Here is a 27,696-nt window from a genome sequence, read left to right on the forward strand (position 1 = left end):
TACCTTTATCATTACCACTCCCACCACTATCATTACCACTACCATTACCACCACCATTACTACTACCACCACCATTACTTCCATTACTACTACCACTAACATTACCACCATTACCATTACCACCATTACTACCATTATTACTTCCATTACCACCACCAACACTACTACCACCACTACTACTACTACTACTACCACTACCATTACCATTACCACCACCTGCCTGTCTGTGTTGGAGGCAGGCAGGCTGTAGTGTTGGAGGCAGGCTGGAGTGTTGGAGTGTTGGAGGCAGGAGGCAGGCTGGAGTGTTGGAGGCAGGCAGGCTGGAGTGTTGGAGGCAGGCAGGCTGGAGTGGAGTGTTGGAGGCAGGCAGGCTGGAGTGTTGGAGGCAGAGGCAGGCAGGCTGGAGGGCAGGCAGGCAGGCTGGAGTGTTGGAGGCAGGCAGGCAGGCTGGAGTGTTGGAGGCAGGCAGGCAGGCAGGCTGGAGTGTTGGCAGGCAGGCAGGAGTGTTGGAGGCAGGCAGGCAGGCTGGAGGGCAGGCTGGCAGGCTGGAGTTTGGAGGCAGGCATGCAGGCTGGAGTGTTGGAGGCAGGCAGCAGGCTGGAGTGTTGGAGGCAGGCAGGCTGGAGTGTTGGAGGCAGGCATGGGAGTGTTGGAGGCAGGCAGGCATGCTGGAGTGTTGGAGGCAGGCATGCAGGCTGGAGTGTTGGAGGCAGGCAGGCAGGCTGCAGTGTTGGAGGCAGGCAGGCAGGCTGGAGTGTTGGAGGCAGGCAGGCAGGCTGGAGTGTTGGAGGCAGGCAGGCAGGCTGGAGTGTTGGAGGCAGGCAGGCAGGCTGGAGTGTTGGAGGCAGGCAGGCAGGCTGGAGTGTTGGAGGCAGGCAGGCAGGCTGGAGTGTTGGAGGCAGGCAGGCTGGAGTGTTGGAGGCAGGCAGGCAGGCTGGAGTGGTGGAGGCAGGCAGGCAGGCTGGAGTGGTGGAGGCAGGCAGGCAGGCTGGAGTGGTGGAGGCAGGCAGGCAGGCTGGAGTGGTGGAGGCAGGCAGGCAGGCTGGAGTGGTGGAGGCAGGCAGGCAGGCTGGAGTGTTGGAGGCAGGCAGGCAGGCTGGAGTGTTGGAGGCAGGCAGGCTGGAGTGTTGGAGGCAGGCAGGCTGGAGTGTTGGAGGCAGGCAGGCTGGAGTGTTGGAGGCAGGCAGGCTGGAGTGTTGGAGGCAGGCAGGCTGGAGTGTTGGAGGCAGGCAGGCTGTGGTGTTGGAGGCAGGCAGGCAGGCTGGAGTGTTGGAGGCAGGCAGGCAGGCAGGCTGGAGTGTTGGAGGCAGGCAGGCTGTGGTGTTGGAGGCAGGCAGGCTGTGGTGTTGGAGGCAGGCAGGCTGTGGTGTTGGAGGCAGACAGGCTGTAGTGGTGGAGGCAGGCAGGCTGGAGTGGTGGAGGCAGGCTATGGAGTGGTGCAGGCAGGCAGTCAGGCTGTAGTGGTGGAGGCAGGCAGTCAGGCTGTAGTGGTGGAGGCAGGCAGTCAGGCTGTAGTGGTGGAGGCAGGCAGTCAGGCTGTAGTGGTGGAGGCAGGCAGTCAGGCTGTAGTGGTGGAGGCAGGCAGTCAGGCTGTAGTGTTGGAGGCAGGCAGTCAGGCTGGAGTGGTGCAGGCAGGCAGTCAGGCTGTAGTGGTGGAGGCAGGCAGTCAGGCTGTAGTGGTGGAGGCAGGCAGGCAGGCTGTAGTGGTGGAGGCAGGCAGGCAGGCTGGAGTGGTGGAGGCTGGCAGGCAGGCTGTAGTGTTGGAGGCAGGCATGCTTTGTGTTGGAGGCAGGCAGGCTTTGTGTTGGAGGCAGGCTGGAGTGGTGGTGGAGTGGCAGGAGGCAGGCAGGCAGGCTGGAGTGGTGGAGGCAGGCAGGAGGCTGGAGTGGTGGAGGCAGACAGGAGGCTGGAGTGTTGGAGGCAGTCAGGAGGCTGGAGTATCACCATGGGGGACACACCACACTACATGCTCAATTAGCATTTGAGAAGCAGCAGCTTACCCGGAGACTGAACAGTGTTTTACATCTCTGAGACTAACCACCCCTCTGTCATCAAATCAAATCAAATTGATTTATATAGCCCTTCGTACATCAACTGATATCTCAAAGTGCTGTACAGAAACTGGAGCCAGCCTAAAACCCCAAACAGCAAGCAATGCAGGTGTAGAAGCAGGCAGGCTGGGAAAAACTCCCTAGAAAGGCCAAAACCTAAGAAGAAAGAAACCTAGAGAGGAACCAGGCTATGTTGGGTGGCCAGTCCTCATCGGCTGTGCCAGGTGGAGATTATAACAGAACATGGCCAAGATGTTCAAATGTTCATAAATGACCAGCATGGTCCAATAATAATAAGGCAGAACATTTGAAACTGGAGCAGCAGCATTGCCAGGTGGACTGGGGACAACAAGGAGTCATCATGTCAGGTAGTCCTGGGGCATGGTCCTAGGCAGGCTGAAAGAGATAAAGAGAGAATTAGCAGGCAGGCTGGTTCACACAGACACCGAACAGGACAGGCAGGTACTCCAGATATAACAAACTGAGGCTAGCCCCCCGACAGGCATAAACTACTGCAGCATAAATACTGGAGGCTGAGACAGGCAGGCTCAGGAGACACTGTGGCCCCATCCGAGGACAGGACAGGGCCAAACAGGAAGGATATAACCCCACCCACTTTGCCAGGCAGGCACCACTAGGGGATATCTTGGACCAACTTACCATCCTGAGGCAGGCAGGCAAAGATCTCCGGCACGGCACAACCCAAGCTGGAGTGTTGGAGACAGGAAGATCACATCAGTGTTGGACGGCAGGGACGGCTGGAGTGTGACTGGTAATAGGCAGGCGGGCTGAGTGTGTTGGAGGCAGGCCAGGACCGGCTGGAGTGCAGTATAGAGGAAATAGGGTGCCATTTGGGATGCACCCAAAGATCCAGTCCCGTTGATCCAGTCCCGCACCCCAAAGATCCAGTCCCGTACCCCAAAGATCCAGTCCCGTACCCCAAAGATCCAGTCCCGTGTTGAGTCCCGCACCCCAAAGATCCAGTCCCGTAGGCCAAAGATCCAGTCCCGTACCCCAAAGATCCAGTCCCGCTGGAAAGATCCAGTCCCGCAGGCAGGCAGGCTCCAGTCCCGTAGGCAGTCCCGTACCCCAAAGATCCAGTCCCGTACCCCAAAGATCCAGTCCCGTACCCCAAAGATCCAGTCCCGAGGCAAAGATCCAGTCCCGCAAAGATCCAGTCCCGTTGACCCCAAAGATCCAGTCCCGCAAAGATCCAGTCCCGAGATCCAGTCCCGCAGGCAAAGATCCAGTCCCGGAAAGATCCAGTCCCGTAGGCAGGCCAGGCAAAGATCCAGTCCCGTGGACCCCAAAGATCCAGTCCCGCAGGATCCAGTCCCGGAAAAGATCCAGGCAAAAGATCCAGTCCCGTAGATCCAGTCCCGGCAGGCAAAGATCCAGTCCCGAGTGATCCAGTCCCGTACCCCAAAGATCCAGTCCCGGCAAAGATCCAGTCCCGTTGGAAAGATCCAGTCCCGCCCCAAAGATCCAGTCCCGAGATCCAGTCCCGACCCCAAAGATCAGTCCCGCCCCAAAGATCCAGTCCCGGACCCAAAGATCCAGTCCCGCTGATCCAGTCCCGTACCCAAAGATCCAGTCCCGAGTGTTGGATCCAGTCCCGCCCCAAAGATCCAGTCCCGTTGGAAAGATCCAGTCCCGCACCCCAAAGATCCAGTCCCGGAGGCAAAGATCCAGTCCCGCTGGAGTGATCCAGTCCCGCAAAGATCCAGTCCCGCCCCAAAGATCCAGTCCCGTGGAAAGATCCAGTCCCGCAAAGATCCAGTCCCGTGGAAAGATCCAGTTCCGGAGGCCAAAGATCCAGTCCCGTGGAAAGATCAGTCCCTGGAGTGTGAAAAGATCCAGTCCCGTACCCAAAAGATCCAGTCCCGGATCCAGTCCCGTACCCCAAAGATCCAGTCCCGTACCCCAAAGATCCAGTCCCGTACCCCAAAGATCCAGTCCCATACCCAAAGATCCAGTCCCGTAGTGATCCAGTCCCGTACCCCAAAGATCCAGTCCCGTAGGCTCCAGTCCCGTGACTTTCCCTAGATGATTTCTGATAAGCTTTTAAAGTTATATCTTGAGGTGGGATGTAAGGATCGGGGATGGTGGTAATGGGATGAATATCCTGATGACTGAGGGCTTCACTACCATAGAAGTCACTACTACAATATCGTGGTTGTTTCATACCGACCTTGTGCCAAACCGGGATATTCGGTCATACCGGCACTGAACACCCCACTGAGGCACTGTCATCTGATGGTTAGCAATGCTAACAAGTTCAAGTAAAATCCCATTGAGAGTGCTAACGAGCGCATTGCAAATAATTTTCTACAGTCTCTGATCTAAACCATACAAGGAACTTAACAATGCCACACATACAGCTTGCTGCACAAAACAAATACTCGCCAGCAAGGCTCTTGATCCAGGAGGGGATTCTCTGCTGTTACCAAGCGAAGCTTGATTTTGAAAGAAGCTAACCACATAGCTAGATAGCCAACTAACTAATAAATTAGCAAACCAAATGCACAACTGCAGAGCATATAGCACATTTTAGACTGTTAACATAATAGTCTAAGATATCTAGCTGGCAAAAATGTAGTTGTGAATTCCATACTGTAACTGGATCCACTGGCGCATGCTGCACGATAGTGATGGAATCACAAAGCTCCAGTCACTTGCCGTTGTTTGCATGTAAACAAACCCCACGTGACTGGGGATTACCGGTAAGCTTCATAATAACAAACATGGTGACCAGTGAATTGAAAGTGATATGCTTGATCTTCTAAGGCATAGCACAAGTTGACTGCAGGTATTTACTTAAGTAGCTACAAATATTAAAATGTATTATAAAAAAAACTTAAAATAGTTTAAACGGTATTTACAATATTGAAAATCGATCCTGTGGTATTTCCAAATACCCCGGTATACCGCCCAGTCTTAGTAAAGTATATCAGAGGGTTATAGTGTTAGTAAGGTAGAGGGATAGAGAGTCTTGTTAAGGTATATCAGAGGGATAGAGGTGAGAGTCTTAGTAAGGTATATCAGAGGGATAGAGAGTCTTAGTAAGGTAGAGGGATAGAGAGTCTTAGTAAGGTAGAGGGATAGAGAGTCTTAGTAAGGTATATCAGAGGGTTATAGTCTTAGTAAGGTATATTAGAGGGATAGAGAGTCTTAGTAAGGTATATCAGAGGGATAGAGAGTCTTAGTAAGGTAGAGGGATAGAGAGTCTTAGGAAGGTATATCAGGGGTTATAGTCTTAGTAAGGTATATCAGAGGGATATAGAGTCTTAGGAAGGTATATCAGAGGGTTATAGTCTTAGTAAGGTATATCAGAGGGATAGAGAGTCTTAGTAAGGTAGAGGGATAGAGAGTCTTAGTAAGGTATATCAGAGGGATAGAGAGTCTTAGTAAGGTAGAGGGATAGAGAGTCTTAGTAAGGTATATCAGAGGGATAGAGAGTCTTAGTAAGGTATATCAGAGGGTTAGTCTTAGTAAGGTATATCAGAGGGACAGAGAGTCTTAGGAAGGTTATCAGATGGAAGAGAGTCTTAGTAAGGTAGAGGATAGAGAGTCTTCGGAAGGTATATCAGAGGGACAGAGAGTCTTAGGAAGGTATATCAGAGGGACAGAGAGTCTTAGGAAGGTATATCAGAGGGACAGAGAGTCTTAGTAAGGTATATCAGAGGGATAGAGAGTCTTAGTAAGGTATGTCAGAGGGACAGAGAGTCTTAGTAAGGTATATCAGAGGGTTATAGTCTTAGTAAGGTATATCAGAGGGATAGAGAGTCTTAGTAAGGTATATCAGAGGGACAGAGAGTCTTAGTTAGGTATAGAGGGATAGAGTCTTAGTAAGAGGGATATGTGTTACTAAGTTACTGACTAGAAAGAGTTACTGACTACTACAGACTCTACAGTGTTACTGACTACTACAGCCTCTATAGTGTTACTGACTACTATAGCCTCTATAGATTGTTAACTACAACAGCCTCTATAGTGTTACTGACTACTACAGCCTCTATAGTGTTACTGACTACAGGAGAGTGTTACTGACACAACAGCCTCTATAGATGTTACACTACTACAGCCTCTATAGTGTTACTGACTACTACAGCCTCTATAGTGTTACTGACTACTACAGCCTCTATAGTGTTACAGAACATATAGACTACTACAGCCTCTATAGAGTTACTGTAGACAACAGTGTTACTCTACTACAGTCTCTAGGTGTTACTGACTACTACAGTCTCTATAGTGTTACTGACTACTACAGCCTCTATAGTGTTACTGACTACTACAGACTCTATAGAATGTTACTGACTACTACAGACTCTATAGAATGTTACACCACTACAGTCTCTATAGAATGTTACTGACTACTACAGCCTCTATAGTGTTACTGACTACTACAGCCTCTATAGTGTTACTGACTACTACAGCCTCTATAGTGTTACTGACTACTAGGAGCCTCTATAGTGTTACTGACTACTACAGTCTCTATAGAGGACTGACTACTACAGCCTCTAGGTGTTACTGACTACTACAGCCTCTATAGTGTTACTGACTACTACAGCCTCTATAGTGTTACTGACTACTACAGCATAGTGTTACTGACTACTACAGCCTCTAGAGTGTTACTGACTACTACAGCCTCTATAGTGTTACTGACTACTACAGCCTCTATAGTGTTACTGACTACTACAGCCTCTATAGTATGACTGGCAACTACAGCCTCTATAGAGTGTTACTGACTACTACAGCCTCTATAGAGTTACTGTAGAGAACAGTATTACTGACTACTACAGGCTCTATAGAATGTTACTGGCTACTACAGTCTCTATAGAATGTTACTGACTACTACAGTCTTTATAGTGTTACTGACTACTACAGCCTCTATAGTGTTACTGACTACTACAGCCTCTATCCCATTACTGACTACTACAGCCTCTATAGAGTTACTGTAGAGAACAGTGTTACTGACTACTACAGCCTCTATAGAGTGTTACTGACTACTACAGCCTCTATAGAGTGTTACTGACTACTATAGCCTCTATAGTGTTACTGACTACTACAGCCTCTATAGTGTTACTGACTACTACAGCCTCTCTAGTGTTACTGACTACTACAGCCTCTATAGTGTTAATGACTACTACAGCCTCTATAGTGTTACAGACTACTACAGCCTCTATAGTGTTACTGACTACTACACCCTCTATAGTGTTACTGACTACTACAGCCTCTATAGTGTTACTGACTACTACAGCCTCTATAGATTACTGACTAATACAGCCTCTATAGAGTTACTGACTACTACAGCCTCTATAGAGTGTTACTGACTACTACAGCCTCTATAGAGTGTTACGGACTACTACAGCCTCTATAGAGTTTACTGACTACTACAGCCTCTATAGAGTGTTACTGACTACTACAGCCTCTATAGTGTTACTGACTACTACAGCCTCTATAGTGTTACTGACTACTACAGCCTCTAGTGTTACTGACTACTACAGCCTCTATAGTGTTACTGACTACTACAGCCTCTATAGTGTTAATGACTACTACAGCCTCTATAGTGTTACTGACTACTACAGCCTCTATAGTATGACTGGCAACTACTCTATAGAGTGTTACTGACTACTACAGCCTCTATAGAGTTACTGTAGAGAACAGTATTATGAATACTCCTGATAGAATGTTACTGGCTACTACAGTCTCTATAGAAGTTACTGACTACTACAGTCTCTATAGTGTTACTGACTACTACAGCCTCTATAGTGTTACTGACTACTACAGCCTCTATAGTGTTACTGACTACTACAGCCTCTATAGCGTTACTGACTACTACAGCCTCTATAGTGTTACTGACTACTACAGCCTCTATAGTGTTACTGACTACTACAGTCTCTATAGAGTGTTACTGACTACTACAGCCTCTATAGTGTTACTGACTACTACAGCCTCTATAGTGTTACTGACTACTACAGTTCTATAGTGTTACTGACTACTACAGCCTCTATAGTGTTACTGACTACTACAGCCTCTATAGTGTTACTGACTACTACAGCCTCTATAGTGTTACTGACTACTAACCTCTAGTGTTACTGACTACTACAGCCTCTATAGTATGACTGCACAACTACAGCCTCTATAAGTGTTACTGACTACTACAGCCTCTATAGAGTTACTGTAGAGAACAGTATTACTGCTACTACAGCTCTATAGAATGTTACTGGCTACTACAGTCTCTATAGAATGTTACTGACTACTACAGTCTTTATAGTGTTACACTACTACAGCCTCTATAACTGACTACTACAGCCTCTATAGACTGTTACATGACTACTACAGCCTCTATAGAGTTACTGTAGAGAACAGTGTTACTGACTACTACAGCCTCTATAGAGTGTTACTGACTACTACAGCCTCTATAGAGTGTTACTGACTACTATAGCCTCTATAGTGTTACTGTAACTGGATTACCTACTGGCAGCCTCTATAGTGTTACTGACTACTACAGATATGATGTTAATGACAACTACAGCCTCTATAGTGTTACTTGCTATAGTGTTACTGAACTACACCCTCTATAGTGTTACTGACTACTACAGCCTCATAGTAACAAACTATGGCCTCTATAAAGTGACTATGCTTGATCTGACTACTACAGCCTCATAAGTGTTACTGACTACTACAGCCTCTATAGAGTGTTAAACTTACTACAGCCTCTATAGTGTTACTTACTACTACAGCCTCTAAGTGTGTACTGACTACTACAGCCTCTATAGTGTTACTGACTACTACAGCCTCTATAGTGTTACTGACTACTACAGCCTCTATAGTGTTACTGACTACTACAGCCTCTATAGTGTTACTGACTACTACAGCCTCTATAGAGGACTATAGAGCCTCTATAGTGTTACTGACTACTACAGCCTCTATAGTATGACTGGCAACTACAGCCTCTTAGAAGTTACTGATATCAGAGGGATAGAGTTAGTAAGAACAGTATTACTGACTACTACAGGCTCTATAGAATGTTACTGGCTAGACAGTCTCTATAGGTTATGAGGGTACAGTCTTATAAGTTATTGAGGGATAGAGAGTCTATAGTGTTATGATACTAGAGCCTCTATAGATAGACTGACTCTACAGTAAGGTAGAGGGATACAGCCTCTAGGAAGTGTACTGACTACTACAGCCTCTATAGTGTTACTACTACTATAGAGTGTTACTGACTAGAGTCTATAGTGTTACTGACTATACAGCCTCTATAGTGTTATGAGGGTAGCCTCTATAGTGTTACTGACTACTAGAGGTGTTACTGACTACTACAGCCTCTATAGTGTTACTGACTACTACAGCCTCTATAGTGTTACTGATATACAGCCTCTATAGTGTTACTGACTACTACAGCCTCTATAGTATGACTGAACTACAGCCTCTATAGAGTGTTATATCTACAGGGATCTATAGAGTCTTAGAGAACAGTATATAGAGGGTTACTAGGCTCTATAGAATGTTACTGGAGGGACTACAGTCTCTATAGAATGTTATGACTACTAGAGTCTTTATAGTGTTACTGACTACTACAGCCTCTATAGTGTTACTGAACTACAGCCTCTATAGGTTACTACTACAGAGCCTCTAGAGAGTTACTGTAGAGAACAGGTTACTGACTACTACAGCCTCTATAGAGTGTTACTTACTAAGGTATATAGAGGTTACTGACTAGAGAGTCTTAGTAACTGTATATCATAGGTTACTGACACTACAGCCTCTATAGTAACTGACTACTACAGCCTCAGAGGGTTAATGACTCTTAGTAAGTGTTACTACTCAGAGGGATATAGTGTTACTTACTAAGGTCTATAGAGTTACTGACTAGAGAGCCTCTATAGTAAGGTTACTATCAGAGCCTCTATAGAGTGTTACGGACTAGTACAGCCTCTATAGAGTGTTACTGTACTAAGGTCTAGAGAGTGTTACTGACTACTACAGCCTCTATAGTGTTACTGACTACTACAGCCTCTATAGTGTTACTGACTACTACAGCCTCTATAGTGTTACTGACTACTACAGCCTCTATAGAGTGTTACTGACTACTACAGCCTCTATAGTGTTACTGACTACTACAGCCTCTATAGTGTTACTGACTACTACAGCCTCTATAGTGTTACAGACTACTACAGCCTCTAGAGTGTTACTGACTACTACAGCCTCTATAGTGTTACTGACTAGAGAACTAGTGTTACTGACTACTACAGCCTCTATAGTGTTAATGACTACTACAGCCTCTATAGTGTTACTGACTACTACAGCCTCTATAGAATGTTACTGACTGGCACTACAGACTCTATAGAATGTTACTGACTACTACAGCCTCTATAGAGTTACTGTAGAGAACAGTATACTGACTACTACAGCCTCTATAGTGTTACTGACTACTACAGCCTCTATAGTGTTACTGACTACTACAGCCTCTATAGTGTTACTGACTACTACAGCCTCTATAGTGTTACTGACTACTACAGTCTCTATAGAGTGTTACTGACTACTACAGCCTCTATAGTGTTACTGACTACTACAGCCTCTATAGTGTTACTGACTACTACAGCCTCTATAGTGTTACTGACTACTACAGCCTCTATAGTGTTACTGACTACTACAGCCTCTATAGTGTTACTGACTACTACAGCCTCTATAGTGTTACTGACTACTACAGCCTCTATAGTGTTACTGACTACTACAGCCTCTATAGTGTTACTGACTACTACAGCCTCTATAGTATGACTGGCAACTACAGCCTCTATAGAGTGTTACTGACTACTACAGCCTCTATAGAGTTACTGTAGAGAACAGTATTACTGACTACTACAGGCTCTATAGAATGTTACTGGCTACTACAGTCTCTATAGAATGTTACTGACTACTACAGTCTCTATAGTGTTACTGACTACTACAGCCTCTATAGTGTTACTGACTACTACAGCCTCTATAGTGTTACTGACTACTACAGCCTCTATAGTGTTACTGACTACTACAGAACTATAGTGTTACTGACTACTACAGCCTCTATAGAGTGTTACTGACTACTACAGCCTCTATAGTGTTACTGACTACTACAGCCTCTATAGTGTTACTGACTACTACAGCCTCTATAGTGTTACTGACTACTACAGCCTCTATAGTGTTACTGACTACTACAGCCTCTATAGTGTTACTGACTACTACAGCCTCTATAGTGTTACTGACTACTACAGCCTCTATAGTAGACCTCTATAGTGTTACTGACTACTACAGCCTCTATAGTGTTACTGACTACTACAGGCTCTATAGAATGTTACTGACTACTACAGTCTCTATAGTGTTACTGACTACTACAGCCTTTATAGTGTTACTGACTACTACAGCCTCTATAGAGTTACTGACTACTACAGCCTCTATAGTTACTGACTACTACAGCCTCTATAGAGTGTTACTGTAGAGAACTACTACAGCCTCTATAGAGTGTTACTGACTACTACAGCCTCTATAGAGTGTTACTGACTACTATAGCCTCTATAGTGTTACTGACTACTACAGCCTCTATAGTGTTACTGACTACTACAGCCTCTATAGTGTTACTGACTACTACAGCCTCTATAGTGTTACTGACTACTACAGCCTCTATAGAGTTACTGACTACTACAGCCTCTATAGAGTTACTGACTAGCAGCCTCTATAGAGTTTACTGACTACTACAGCCTCTATAGAGTGTTACTGACTACTACAGCCTCTATAGAGTGTTACTGACTACTACAGCCTCTATAGAGTGTTACTGACTACTACAGCCTCTATAGTGTTACTGACTACTACAGCCTCTATAGTGTTACTGACTACTACAGCCTCTATAGTGTTACTGACTACTACAGCCTCTATAGTGTTACTGACTACTACAGCCTCTATAGTGTTACTGACTACTACAGCCTCTATAGTGTTAATGACTACTACAGCCTCTATAGTGTTACTGACTACTACAGCCTCTATAGTATGACTGGCAACTACAGCCTCTATAGAGTGTTACTGACTACTACAGCCTCTATAGAGTTACTGTAGAGAACAGTATTACTGACTACTACAGGCTCTATAGAATGTTACTGGCTACTACAGACTCTATAGAATGTTACTGACTACTACAGTCTCTATAGTGTTACTGACTACTACAGCCTCTATAGTGTTACTGACTACTACAGCCTCTATAGTGTTACTGACTACTACAGCCTCTATAGAGTTACTGTAGAGAACAGTGTTACTGACTACTACAGCCTCTATAGAGTGTTACTGACTACTACAGCCTCTATAGAGTGTTACGGACTACTACAGCCTCTATAGAGTGTTACTGACTACTACAGCCTCTATAGAGTGTTACTGACTACTATAGGCTCTATAGTGTTACTGACTACTACAGCCTCTATAGTGTTACTGACTACTACAGCCTCTATAGTGTTACTGACTACTACAGCCTCTATAGTGTTACTGACTACTACAGCCTCTATAGTGTTACTGACTACTACAGCCTCTATAGTGTTACTGACTACTACAGCCTCTATAGTGTTACTGACTACTACAGCCTCTATAGTGTTACTGACTACTACAGCCTCTATAGTGTTACTGACTACTACAGCCTCTATAGAGTTACTGACTACTACAGCCTCTATAGAGTGTACTGACTACTACAGCCTCTATAGTGTTACTGACTACTACAGCCTCTATAGAGTTACTGACTACTACAGCCTCTATAGTGTTACTGACTACTACAGCCTCTATAGTGTTACTGACTACTACAGCCTCTATAGTGTTACTGACTACTACAGCCTCTATAGTGTTACTGACTAGTACAGCCTCTATAGTGTTACTGACTACTACAGCCTCTATAGTGTTACTGACTACTACAGCCTCTATAGTGTTACTGACTACTACAGACTCTATAGAGTTACTGACTACTACAGCCTCTATAGAGTTACTGACTACTACAGCCTCTATAGTGTTACTGACTACTACAGCTTCTATAGAGTTACTGACTACTACAGCCTCTATAGTGTTACTGACTACTACAGCCTCTATAGTGTTACTGACTACTACAGCCTCTATAGTGTTACTGACTACTACAGCCTCTATAGAGTTACTGACTACTACAGCCTCTATAGAGTTACTGACTACTACAGCCTCTATAGTGTTACTGACTACTACAGCCTCTATAGTGTTACTGACTACTACAGCCTCTATAGTGTTACTGACTACTACAGCCTCTATAGTGTTACTGACTACTACAGCCTCTATAGTGTTACTGACTAGTACAGCCTCTATAGTGTTACTGACTACTACAGCCTCTATAGTGTTACTGACTACTACAGCCTCTATAGTGTTACTGACTACTACAGACTCTATAGAGTTACTGACTACTACAGCCTCTATAGAGTTACTGACTACTACAGCCTCTATAGTGTTACTGACTACTACAGTCTCTATAGAGTTACTGACTACTACAGCCTCTATAGTGTTACTGACTACTACAGCCTCTATAGAGTTACTGACTACTACAGACTCTATAGAGTTACTGACTACTACAGTGTGAAGTGGCTTCTAAGGAAAGACCACAATGCATTGCAGCATGAAGATCTATCGAGTTGTTCAGTGCAACACACACACACACACACACACACACACACACACACACACACACACACACACACACACACACACACACACACACACACACACACACACACACACAGGTGGTCTGAGTTCAGAGGAGTGTTACGTGTTGATTTCCCTTCAGTATCTGTTGATGGTACCTTTGCAGTCAAAGGTCTTTTTATAATATGCAGATTATTCTAGATGAATTGATCATATGTACATTTTGTGTTTCCTAGTCATTCAGTGATATTGAATGCTCTGTGTCTTGTCTGTGAACAGTACCCATCGCAGTGGAAGGAGAGATGGCCTGTACAAAGACAACTTGCTGCTGAGGGGCTGTACCATCCGCAATACAGAGGAGTGTGTGGGGATCGTCATCTATGCAGGTAAACACCCCGGCTCTTTCCTTTCTCCTTACCTCCTTACCTCCCAATCACAATGCATTGGAGGACACGGTCAAGGAGGTAAGGCAGCCCGATATACACCCTGGCTCTCTCTCAAATTAGTCTTTCCTCAGTTCCTCTCATCCTCTCACCTCCTTCTCAAAACGCATTGGAGGAAAAGGTTAGCGAGGCGCGACCTTAACCGATCATCTCCTCCAATGGGGTTTAGAAGCGAGCAAGGAGAGGAGGAGCCTCTGTTTCACACCCTGTCTGGCTCCATATTCATAGTGTCTGAGGCGGAGTGCTGATCTGAGATCTGTCCATATGATCCTATTCATTATGATCTAGAAGAAAAACTGATCTAAGATCTGTCCATATGATCCTATTCATTTTGATCTAGTAGAAAAACTGATCTAAGATCTGTCCATATGATCCTATTCATTATGATCTAGAAGAAAAACTGATCTAAGATCTGTCCATATAATCCTATTCATTATGATCTAGAAGGAAAACTGATCTAAGATCTGTCCATATGATCCTATTCATCATGATCCAGAAGAAAAACTGATCTAAGATCTGTCCATATAATCCTATTCATTATGATCTAGAAGGAAAACTGATCTAAGATCTGTCCATATGATCCTATTCATTATGATCTAGAAGGAAAACTGATCTGAGACCAGCACCTACTCTGAGCTGCTTTGTGGATTCTGGCCCTGTCCTGTATGAACTGTATGTTAACAGCCAGTTGTGTTGTAGGTCATGAGACTAAAGCCATGCTGAACAACAATGGCCCCCGCTACAAACGCAGTAAACTGGAGAAACAGATGAACGTGGACGTGGGCTGGTGCGTCATCATCCTATTGGTCATGTGCCTGTTCTCTGCTATCGGTACGTATCGCAATATATTTCCGCTGTGGGTTAAACTACATTCCCCAAAGAGCTGAAGGGGTTTAAGTAAGACAGTCCTGTGGAAATCTATTGGCACGTAGAGGATGTCCCCTACAAAACGGACTCCTGTTTTTGAAAGAGTTCCAACATACGGGACGTTATTAAACTCGGCAACAAACAAAAAAAAGAAACGTCCTCACTGTCAACTGCGTTTATTTTCAGCTTAACAGGTGTAAATATTTCTGTGAACATGACAAGAACCAACAACAGAGGCAGAGTAGTGGTAAGAGCATTGGGCGAGGAACCGAAAGGTTGCAAGTTCAAATCCCCGAGCAGACAAGGTTCAAATCTGTCGTTCTGCCCCTGAACAGGCTGTTAACCCACTGTTCCTAGGCCGTCATTGAAAATAAGAATGTTCTTAACTGACTTTCAAATAACTGAGACCTAAACTGAGCAAGTGATTGATTTTGTCCCTGAACAATGGGGGGGTCAAAATCAAAAGTAACATGAGCCTGCAGGAAGTGTCCCACATGAGGGAGGAGGATGTCTTCCCTGTAACGCACAGCGTTGAGTTTTCCTGCAATGACAACAAGCTCAGTCTGATGATGCTGTGACACACCGCCCCAGACCCTGACGGACCCTCCACCTCCAAATCGATCCCACTTCAGAGTACAGGTCTAACGCTCATTCCTTTGACGATAAATGCGAATCCGACCATCACCCCTGGTGAGACAAAACCTTGACTCCTCAGTGAAGAGCACTTTTTGCCAGTCCTGTCTGGTTCAGCGATGGTGGGTTTGTGCCCATAGGCGACGTTGTTGCTGGTGATGTCTGGTGAGGACCTGCCTTACAACAGACCTACAAGCCCTCAGTCCAGCCTCTCTCAGCCTATTGCAGACAGTCTGAGCACTGATGGAGGGATTGTGTGTTCCTGGTGTAACTCAGCAGTTGTTGTTGCCATCCTGTACCTGTCCCACAGGTGTGATGTTTGGATGTACCGATCCTGTGCAGGTGTTGTTACACGTGGTCTGCCACTGCGAGGACGATCAACTGTCCGTCCTGTCTCCCTGTCGCGCTGTCTTAGGCGTCTCACAGTATGGACATTGCAATGTATTGCCCTGGCCACATCTGCAGGCCTCATGCCTCCTTGCAGCATGCCTAAGGCACGTTCACGCAGATGAGCAGGGACCCTGGCATCTTTCTTTTGGTGTTTTTCAGAGTCAGCAGAAAGGCCTCTTTAGTGTCCTAAGTTTTCATAACTGTGACCCTAATTACCTACCGTCTGTAAGCTGTTAGTGTCTTAACGACCGTTCCACAGGTGCATATTCATTAATTGTTTAATGTTCATTGAACAAGCATGGGAAACAGTGTTTAAACTCAATCAACAAACATGGACGTAGAATATCTACATAACAGCCTGTAACAAGGCCACAAACATGGACGTAGAATATCTACATGACAGCCTGTAACAAGGCCACAAACATGGACGTAGAATATATACATAACAGCCTGTAACAAGGCCACAAACATGGACGTAGAATATATACATGACAGCCTGTAACAAGGCCACAAACATGGACGTAGAATATCTACATAACAGCCTGTAACAAGGCCACAAACATGGACGTAGAATATCTACATGACAGCCTGTAACAAGGCCACAAACATGGACGTAGAATATATACATGACAGCCTGTAACAAGGCCACAAACATGGACGTAGAATATCTACATGACAGCCTGTAACAAGGCCACAAACATGGACGTAGAATATCTACATGACAGCCTGTAACAAGGCCACAAACATGGACGTAGAATATATACATGACAGCCTGTAACAAGGCCACAAACATGGACGTAGAATATATACATGACAGCCTGTAACAAGGCCACAAACATGGACGTAGAATATATACATGACAGCCTGTAACAAGGCCACAAACATGGACGTAGAATATATACATGACAGCCTGTAACAAGGCCACAAACATGGACGTAGAATATATACATGACAGCCTGTAACAAGGCCACATATTTTCTAGCTGTCATGACCTGACCTGAATTTGATTTAATTGATTTGACCTAATTGACCTGTTGATTCTCCAGGGTTGTGGATGTTAGTCGATAATTACCTTTGACCTTGTTGTGTTAGGTCATGGCTTGTGGATGTATCAGTACGGAGATAAGAGAGCCGGTTTTGATGTCCTTAGTCCTGAAGGAGCCGAGCTGTCACCTGTCCTGTCTGCCATCTATCTCTTCCTCACCATGGTCATCGTCTTTCAGGTACGGCCCTCTCTATTCTCTTCAATTCGCTCTCACTCCCTCTCGACCAATGGGCTTTATTGGCATGGAAAACATACACTGAGTGTACAACACATTAAGAATAAATCAAATTAATGGTTATTTGTCACGTGCGCTGAATATAACAGCTGTAGACCTTACAGTGAAATGCTTCCTTACAGGCTCTAACCAATAGTGCAAAAAAGGTATTAGGTGAACAATAGGTAAGTAAAGAAATAAAACAACAGTAAAAAGACAGGCTATATACAGTAGAGAGGCTATATACAGTAGAGAGGCTATATACAGTAGAGAGGCTATATACAGGAGAGAGGCTATATACAGTAGAGAGGTTATAACAGTAGAGAGGCTATATGCAGTAGAGAGACTATATACAGTAGAGAGGCTATATACAGTAGAGAGGCTATATACAGTAGAGAGGCTATATACAGTAGAGAGGCTATATAACAGTAGAGAGGCTATATACAGTAGAGAGGCTATATACAGTAGAGAGGCTATATACAGTAGAGAGGCTATATACAGTAGAGAGGCTATATACAGTAGAGGGGCTATATACAGTAGAGAGGCTACATACAGTAGAGAGGCTACATACAGTAGTGAGGCTACATACAGTAGAGAGGCTATATACAGTAGAGAGGCTATATACAGTAGCGAGGCTACATGCAGACACTGGTTAGTCAGGCTGATTGAGGTAGTATGTACATGTAGATATGGTTAAAGTGACTATGCATATATTATGAACAGAGAGTAGCAGTAGTGTAAAAGAGGGGTTGGTGGGTTGTGGGACACAATGCAGATAGCCCGGTTAGCCAATGTGCGGGAGCACTGGTTGGTCGGGCCAATACCTGCTCTTTCCATGACAGACTGACCAGGTGAATCCAGGTGAAAGCTATGATCCCTTATTGATGCCACCTGTTAAATCCACTTCAATCAGTGTAGATGAAGGAGAGGAGACGGGTTGAAGAAGGATTGTTAAGCTTTGAGACAATTAGACACGGATTGTGTGTGTGTGTCATTCAGAGGGTGAATAAAAAGATTTGAGTGCCTTTTGAACAGGGTATGGTAGTAGGTGCCTGTCACACCCGTTTGACTATGTCAAGAACTGCAACGCTGCTGGGTTTTTCACACTCAACAGTTTCCTGTGTGTATCAAGAATGGTCCACCACCCAAAGGACATCCAGCCAACTTGACACAACTGTGGGAAGCATTGGAGTCGACATGGGCCAGCATCCCTGTGGAACGCTTTCGACGCCTTCCGAAGTCCATGCCCTGTCAAACTGAGGCTGTTCTGACGGCAAAGGGAGGTGGGAGGGTGCAACTCCATATTAGGAAGGTGTTCCTAATGTCTGGTGTACTCGGTGTATTGCCAAAGGGAATTAGACAAAGAAAAGGGAAATAAACTATTTGGAAATTAACAGTAAACATTACACTCACAAAAGTTTTAAAAGAATAGAGACATTTCAAATGTTATATTATGCCTATATACAGTGTTGTATCAATGTGCAAATAGTTAAACTACAAAAGGGAAAATAAATAAACATAAATATGGGTTGTATTTACAATGGTGTTTGTTCTTCACTGGTTGACCTTTTCTTGTGGCAACAGGGCACATCTTGCTGCTGTGATTCACCCAATAAATATGGGAGTTTATCAAAATTGGATTTGTTTTCTAAGGTCTTAGTGGGTCTGGGTAATCTGAGGGAAATATGTCTCTCTAGTATGATCATACATTTGGCAGTAGGTTATAGAATAGAACTTTATTGTCCATCCAGGTTGAACATTTATCCTTTTGCATCACCTTCCATTAACAGGATCCCATCCACATTTAAATTCAGTCCCATCGTATAAACGAACAACATAGAGGACATTGATATATTCCCTCACAACCGACCACTGTTCCAACTGCACTAGATAGAGAAGGTCATACAGCAGCAGTCAACAGTTGGGACACACCTACTCAAGGGTTTTTCTTTATTTGTACTATTTTCTACATTGTAGAATTATAGTGAAGACATCAAAACTATGAAATAACACATGTGGAAATATGTAGTAACCAGAAACATTGTTCAACAAATCAAAATATATTTGAGATTCTTCAAAGTAGCCACTCTTAGCCTTCTAAATGAGAATTGTGTTACATGGAAACTTGTGCCCAGTCAGTAGCGACGCCCACGTGAGCTCAGAGTTCATGTCAACATGATGGAACCGCCCTTCCGACCAGAGTGCTTAAAAGGACTCGCTAACGACATTTACATTAGACCAAAACATGCCGGCATGTAAAGTAGTCCTAGCTGTACCCTGAATAATCAACCATTGAGACCAGAGAATGTGAGGATGTGGTCCACACGCTGAAATGGTCCAAACTACAAGATCAGACAGCGTGGAGCGGTGACTAAGACCCTCTGAAACTCTCGACGATTGAAGAAGGTAAAGACACGAGACCAAACATTCAGTCTGCAACTGGGTATGGGTACATTCAACCAAAGACGAGAGTGTAGATCATTTCCCCCTCACCACCGTGTGGTACACCTGAAATATCCATTCTAAGACAAAAAAAGCCTATAACTAAGGACATTGTGACCCCTGGTGGACAACCAGAGAATTACACCAAACTACTCCCCATAGATGGATTGAGTGGTTTCAACAAAGACAACAGAGAAAGACATCTATGCGTAAATATATATTGCATTTGTAATCCGAATGAGCAGTTGTTAGGGTGCTAAATAGTCTGGCTACAGTGAGGTTAGTTTCCTAATGTATGTACAATAAGTTGTCTCTTTGTCTCCCCCTCTCCTTACCTACCCATCCCATCCCTTCCATTGCATAACCAAACGGTCATGTTTTTGTTAGTCCACTAGGGACCTGTTATCATTGTGTTATGAATGGAATCAATAACCTGTGCTGTGTGTGTTTACGTATTCTGTGTGAGGATTTAGTTAGTTAGTAAAAAAATAATTAAGCCAAATTGTGTATCGCTGATTCATCAATTATCAAGAATTATGCTGTGTTCAGAACGAGATGTAATAATGAATAATTTATTTATTGATATAAGAGAAAAAACTATATATCTTTAGATTAAGCCGGGAGATGGTCACTCTTTAAACATGGTGCCCTAATATTCCTAATGAATTAATTGTTAAATTATTTCATTGAATCGTGTGTCAATTAAACATAGTAGGTAATTATTCGATAAATAACAGTCATCACATGAATGATGTCATGTCACGACATATTGTAAATAATTCACAGACAGTGTCACCAGCAAAGTGGAGATCATCCGTTCACCTACTCTGTGTCTGACAAGGACAACGGCAGTTGGAACCGAAAGTCTCAAATTTGGACTCATCAGACCAAAGGACAGATTTCCACCAGTCTAATGTCCATTGCTCATGTTTCTTGGTCCAAGCAAGTCTCTTCTTTTGGTGTCCTTTAGTAGTGGTTTCTTTGCAGCAATTTGACCATGAAGACCTGATTCACCTGTTTTCCTCTGAACAGTTGATGTTGAGACAAGTCTGTTGCTTGAAATCTGTGAACCATTTATTTGGCCTGCAATCTCTGAGGCTGGTAACTCTAATGACCTTATCCTCTGCAGAAGAAGTAACTCTGGGTCTTCCTTTCCTGATGGTTTTTGTGACTGCACTTGAAGAATCTTTCAAAGTTCTTAATTTTCCGTATTGGCTGACCTTCATGTCTTAAAGTAATGATGGACTGTCATTTCTCTTTGCTTATTTGAGCTGTTCTTGACATAATATGGACTTGGTCTTTTACCAAATAGGGCTATCTTCTGTATACCAACCCTACCTTTTCACAACACAACTGATTGGCTTAAACACATTAAGAAGGAAATAAAAATTAACATTAACATGGCACGCCTGTTAATTGAAATGCATTCCAGGTGACTACCTCATGAAGCTAGTTGAGAGAATGCCAAAAGTGCAAAGCTGTCATCAATGCAAAGGGTGGTTACTTTGAAGAACCTCAAATATAAAATATATTAGGATTTGTGTTACACTTTTTTTGGTTTCTACATATTATTTCATAGTTTTGATTTCTTCGCTATTATTTTACAATAGTATGGTAGAAACCCTTAATGTCCCCTTAGTATGGTAGAACCCTTAATGTCCCCTTAGTATGGTAGAACCCTTAATGTCCTCTTAGTATGGTAGAACCCTTAATAATATATCCCTTAGTATGGTCCAGAACCCTTAATGTCCCTACTTTTACATATGGGTGGCCCCAGAACCCGCTGAATGCCCTCTACTTAATGTCCCCTTGGTATGGTAGAACCCTTAATGTCCCCTTAGTATGGTAGAACCCTTTAATGTCCCCTTAGTATGGTAGAACCCTGAATGTCCCCTTAGTATGGTAGAACCCTGAATGTCCCCTTAGTATGGTAGAACCCTTAATGTCCCCTTAGTATGGTAGAACCTTTAATGTCCCCTTAGTATGGTAGAACCCTTAATGTCCCCTTAGTATGGTAGAACCTTTAATGTCCCCTTAGTATGGTAGAACCCTTAATGTCCCCTTAGTATGGTAGAACCCTTAATGTCCCCTTAGTATGGTAGAACCCTTAATGTCCACTTAGTATGGTAGAACCCTTAATGTCCCCTTAGTATGGTAGAACCCTTAATGTCCCCTTAGTATGGTAGAACCCTTAATGTCCCCTTAGTATGGTAGAACCCTTAATGTCCCCTTAGTATGGTAGAACCCTGAATGTCCCCTTAATGTCCCCTTAGTATGGTAGAACCCTGAATGTCCCCTTAATGTCCCCTTAGTATGGTAGAACCCTTAATGTCCCCTTAGTATGGTAGAACCCTTAATGTCCCCATAGTATGGTAGAACCCTTAATGTCCCCTTAGTATGGTAGAACCCTTAATGTCCCCATGTACCAGCAGCACAAAGTTCAATAAATGTCTCCAGATAAATGTACATCTTCTATCGGAGTTATAAGATATGACGGTGTTGTCTATGTCTTAAGGTGTTCGTCACGTAAATGTCTCCGTCTACAACCTTGTCAGTCACAAGCCACCTCAAGCTTAGTCTCCCACAAAGCTCTGTTTTTGTGTGAAATGGAATCTGTGGTATGTGTTGATAAGATACAGCAGCAAGAAAAGGTATGTGAACCCTTTGGAATCACCTGGATTTCTGCTTAAATTGGTCATAACATTTTATCTGATCTTCATCTAGGTCACAACAATAGACAAACACCAGTCTGCCTAAACTAATAACACACACAATTATATGTTCATGTCTTTATTGAACACACCGTGTAAACATTCACAGTGCAGGGTGGGAAAAGTATGTGAAACCTTGGATTTAATAACTGGTTGACCCTCCTTCTTAATCTTCGGTCTTAGATCTCTTTTTGATCGGTGGATGGCTCACATCAGGCAGTGCTTCTTGTGAATAGCCAACTCAAATTTTAGGAGTGTTTGGAATAGGGCAGGTCAGCTCTAACCAACATCTCCAATCTCGTCTCAATGATTGGACTCCAGGTTAGTGGACTCCTGACTCCAATTAGCCTCGGAGTTCACATACTTTTCCCAACCTACACTGTGAATGTTTAAATTATGTATTCAATATAGACGAGAAATACAATTTGTGTGTTATTAGTTTAAGCACACTGTGTGTCTGTTGTGACTGGTCAGATCACATTTTATGACAAATTTATGCAGAAATCCAGGTTCTTCCAAATGGTTCACATACTTTTCTTCCATTGTAGATGTCTCCCTTCACATCCCTGTCAGTTACAAGTCACCACAATGATTTTTACAATGTTTACACCAAAGACGGGATGTTGCCCAAATGGTCCATAGGGCGCTGGTCTGAAGTAGAGCACTATGTAGGGAATAGGGCGCTGGTCTGAAGTAGAGCACTATGTAGGGAATAGGGCGCTGGTGTGAAGTAGAGCACTATGTAGGGAATAGGGCGCTGGTCTGAAGTAGAGCACAATGTAGGGAATAGGGCGCTGGTGTGAAGTAGAGCACTATGTAGGGAATAGGGCGCTGGTGTGAAGTAGAGCACTATGTAGGGAATAGGGCGCTGGTCTGAAGTAGAGCACTATGTCGGGAATAGGGCGCTGGTGTGAAGAGCACTATGTAGGGAATAGGGCGCTGGTCTGAAGTAGAGCACTATGTAGGGAATAGGGCGCTGGTCTGAAGTAGAGCACTATGTAGGGAATAGGGCGCTGGTCTGAAGTAGAGCACTATGTAGGGAATAGGGCGCTGGTCTGAAGTAGAGCACTATGTAGGGAATAGGGCGCTGGTCTGAAGTAGAGCACTATGTAGGGAATAGGGCGCTGGTCTGAAGTAGAGCACTATGTCGGGAATAGGGCGCTGGTGTGAAGTAGAGCACTATGTAGGGAATAGGGCGCTGGTCCTAAGTAGAGCACTGTAGGGAATAGGGCGCTGGTCCTAAGTAGAGCACTATATAGGGAATAGGGCGCTGGTCCTAAGTAGTGCATTGTATAGGCAATAGGGTGCTGGTCTAAAGTAGTGCACTATATAGGGAATAGGGCACTGGTCCTAAGTAGTGCACTATGTAGGGAATAGGGTTGAATTTGGAACACATTCTCAGACTCTGTAATCTGTCCTGTCAGAGCTAGACATGACTGTGTTGGGTTTCCTGCTCTTGTTGTTGTCTCCCTTCAAAAGACGTCTCGGTAATAGAATCTCTTCCGTCTTTAGGTCCTGATCCCCGTCTCGCTGTTCGTGTCCATAGAGATTGTGAAGATCTGTCAGGTGTATTTCATCCATCAGGACCAAGACCTGTACGATGAGGAGACTGACTCTCATCTGCAGTGTCGAGCTCTGAACATCACCGAAGACCTTGGGCAGATGCAGTACATCTTCTCTGACAAGACCGGAACACTCACAGAGAACAAGATGGTGTTCAGGAGATGTACGGTGGCCGGGGTGGAGTACAGTCATGATGCCAACGGTGAGACCATACTCTAGGGTTACGGTGAGACTGTAGGGTTACGGTGAGACTGTAGGGTTACGGTGAGACTCTAGGGTTACGGTGAGACTGTAGGGTTACGGTGAGACTGTAGGGTTACGGTGAGACTCTAGTTAGACTCTAGGTTACGGTGAGACTCTAGGGTTACGGTGAGACTCTAGGGTTACGGTGAGACTCTAGGGTTACGGTGAGACTCTAGGGTTACGGTGAGACTCTAGGGTTACGGTGAGACTCTAGGGTTACGGTGAGACTCTAGGGTTACGGTGAGACTCTAGGGTTACGGAGACTGAGACTCTAGGGTTACGGTGAGACTCTAGGGTTACGGTGAGACTCTAGGGTTACGGTGAGACTCTAGGGTTACGGTGAGACTCTAGGGTTACGGTGAGACTCTAGGGTTACGGTGAGACTCTAGGGTTACGGTGAGACTCTAGGGTTACGGTGAGACTCTAGGGTTACGGTGAGACTCTAGGGTTACGGTGAGACTCTAGGGTTAGGTGAGACTCTAGGGTTACGGTGAGACTGTAGGGTTACGGTGAGACTCTAGGGTTACGGTGAGACTCTAGGGTTACGGTGAGACTCTAGGGTTACGGTGAGACTCTAGGGTTACGGTGAGACTCTAGGGTTACGGTGAGACTCTAGGGTTACGGTGAGACTCTAGGTTTACGGTGAGACTCTAGGGTTACGGTGAGACTCTAGGGTTACGAGACTCTAGGGTTACTGAGACTCTAGGGTTACGGTGAGACTCTAGGGTTACGGAGAGACTGTAGGGTTACGGTGAGACTCTAGGGTTACGGTGAGACTCTAGGGTTACGGTGAGACTGTAGGGTTACGGTGAGACTGTAGGGTTACGGAGAGACTGTAGGGTTACGGAGAGACTGTAGGGTTACGGTGAGACTGTAGGGTTACGGTGAGACTCTAGGGTTAAGACTCTAGGGTTACTGAGACTCTAGGGTTAGAGACTCTAGATGAGACTCTAGGGTTACGGTGAGACTCTAGGGTTACGGTGAGACTCTAGGTTAGAGACTCTAGGGTTAAGAGACTGTAGAGTTACTGAGACTCTAGGGTTCTAGGTTTACGGTGAGACTGTAGGGTTACTGAGACTGTAGGGTTACGGAGAGACTGTAGGGTTACGGAGAGACTGTAGGGTTACGGTGAGACTGTAGGGTTACGGTGAGACTGTAGGGTTACGGTGAGACTGTACTGTAGGCTTAGAAGATAGTACTGCAGGGTTAGAAGATAGTACTGTAGGGTTAGAAGATAGTACTGTAGGGTTAGAAGATAGTACTGTAGGGTTATGGTGAGACCCTACTGTAGGGTTAGAAGATGGTACTGTAGGGTTATGGTGAGACCGTACAATAGGGTTAGAAGATAGTACTGTAGGGTTATAAGATAGTACTGCAGGGTTATAAGATAGTACTGCAGGGTTAGAAGATAGTACTGCAGGGTTAGAAGATAGTACTGCAGGTTTAGAAGATAGTACTGTAGGGTTAGAAGATAGTACTGTAGGGTTAGAAGATAGTACTGCAGGGTTAGAAGATAGTACTGCAGGGTTAGAAGATAGTACTGCAGGGTTATGGTGAGACCGTACTGTAGGGTTAGAAGATAGTACTGTAGGGTTATGGTGAGACCCTACTGTAGGGTTAGAAGATAGTACTGTAGGGTTAGAAGATAGTACTGTAGGGTTAGAAGATAGTACTGCAGGGTTAGAAGATAGTACTGCAGGGTTAGAAGATAGTACTGCAGGGTTAGAAGATAGTACTGCAGGTTTAGAAGATAGTACTGTAGGGTTAGAAGATAGTACTGCAGGGTTAGAAGATAGTACTGCAGGGTTAGAAGATAGTACTGCAGGGTTAGAAGATAGTACTGCAGGGTTATGGTGAGACCGTACTGCAGGGTTATGGTGAGACCGTACTGTAGGGTTAGAAGATAGTACTGCAGGGTTAGAAGATAGTACTGCAGGGTTAGAAGATAGTACTGTAGGGTTAGAAGATAGTACTGTTAGGGTTAGGGTTATGGTGAGAGTACAGGGTTATGGTGAGACCGTACTGTAGGGTTAGAAGATAGTACTGCAGGGTTAGAAGATGGTACTGCAGGGTTAGAAGATAGTACTGTAGGGTTAGAAGATAGTACTGTAGGGTTATGGTGAGACCGTACTGTAGGGTTAGAAGATAGTACTGCAGGGTTAGAAGATAGTACTGCAGGGTTAGAAGATAGTACTGCAGGGTTATGGTGAGACCCTACTGTAGGGTTAGAAGATAGTACTGTAGGGTTAGAAGATAGTACTGCAGGGTTAGAAGATAGTACTGCAGGGTTATGGTGAGACCGTACTGTAGGGTTAGAAGATAGTACTGTAGGGTTATGGTGAGACCGTACTGTAGGGTTAGAAGATAGTACTGTAGGGTTAGAAGATAGTACTGCAGGGTTAGAAGATAGTACTGCAGGGTTAGAAGATAGTACTGCAGGGTTAGAAGATAGTACTCTAGGGTTAGAAGATAGTACTGTAGGTTTAGAAGATAGTACTGCAGGGTTAGAAGATAGTACTGTAGGGTTAGAAGATAGTACTGTAGGGTTAGAAGATAGTACTGCAGGGTTAGAAGATAGTACTGTCGGGTTAGAAGATAGTACTGTAGGTTTAGAAGATAGTACTGTAGGATTAGAAGATAGTACTGTAGGGTTATGGTGAGACCGTACTGTAGGGTTAGAAGATAGTACTGCCACGACGTGAACAGTGAGGGAGGCCTGGGGTGTATTCATTAGACACTAAACAGAATGAAACAGGGTGGGACTAACTGCAAAAAAATTTAACGTGTTACTTTGCGTGACGTAATGAATATAACCCATCTCGCACTGCAGTCTGGTAGATCACACTGTTGTTGTTTATCTAGGATTGAGGAAGTTTGGATTCTAGTAGCAGCTTTGTATTATAATATTTTGTGTTGTCTGTCCTCCCCAGCGAGGCGTCTGGCCATGTACCAGGACCTGGTGGACTCAGAGGAGGAGGACTGTACGTCCCACAGTGGCACCTTGCCCAGACGGGACAGCGTCACCAGCAACCAGAGTGCTGCCAAGGTGGTGCTGCGCTCCCAGAGCACCAAGTCCCATCGCAGGACTGGCAGCCGGGCCGAAGCCAAGAGGGCCAGCATCCTATCCAAACACACTGCATTCAGCAGCCCCATGGTACTTACTACTCCATTATTACTCAACACTGCATTCAGCAGCCCCATGGTCCTTACTACAACACACTGAATTCAGTAGCCCCATGGTCCTTACTACTTCATTATTACTCAACACTTCATTCAGCAGCCCCATGGTCCTTACTACAACACACTGCATTCAGCAGCCCCATGGTCCTTACTACTCCATTATTACTCAACACTGCATTCAGCAGCCCCATGGTCCTTACTACAACACGCTGCATTCAGCAGCCCCATGGTCCTTACTACA

At 44.7% G+C, this 27,696-nt stretch overlaps 1 protein-coding gene across 1 annotated transcript in view; it reads left to right on the forward strand.

Moving 5' to 3' along the window:
* Positions 1-27,696, forward strand: part of atp10a (ATPase phospholipid transporting 10A) — a 171,996-nt gene that overhangs the window by 42,609 nt on the left and 101,691 nt on the right. Inside the window, exons 4-8 of the mRNA XM_064952702.1 lie at positions 14,004-14,110; positions 14,867-14,998; positions 17,150-17,280; positions 23,982-24,234; positions 27,206-27,429. Coding sequence (XP_064808774.1) covers positions 14,004-14,110; positions 14,867-14,998; positions 17,150-17,280; positions 23,982-24,234; positions 27,206-27,429 — 847 coding nt within the window. The remainder of the gene's footprint in view (positions 1-14,003; positions 14,111-14,866; positions 14,999-17,149; positions 17,281-23,981; positions 24,235-27,205; positions 27,430-27,696) is intronic.

Source organism: Oncorhynchus masou, chromosome 31 (genome assembly GCF_036934945.1).
Source record: "Oncorhynchus masou masou isolate Uvic2021 chromosome 31, UVic_Omas_1.1, whole genome shotgun sequence".
NCBI lineage: Eukaryota > Metazoa > Chordata > Actinopteri > Salmoniformes > Salmonidae > Oncorhynchus > Oncorhynchus masou.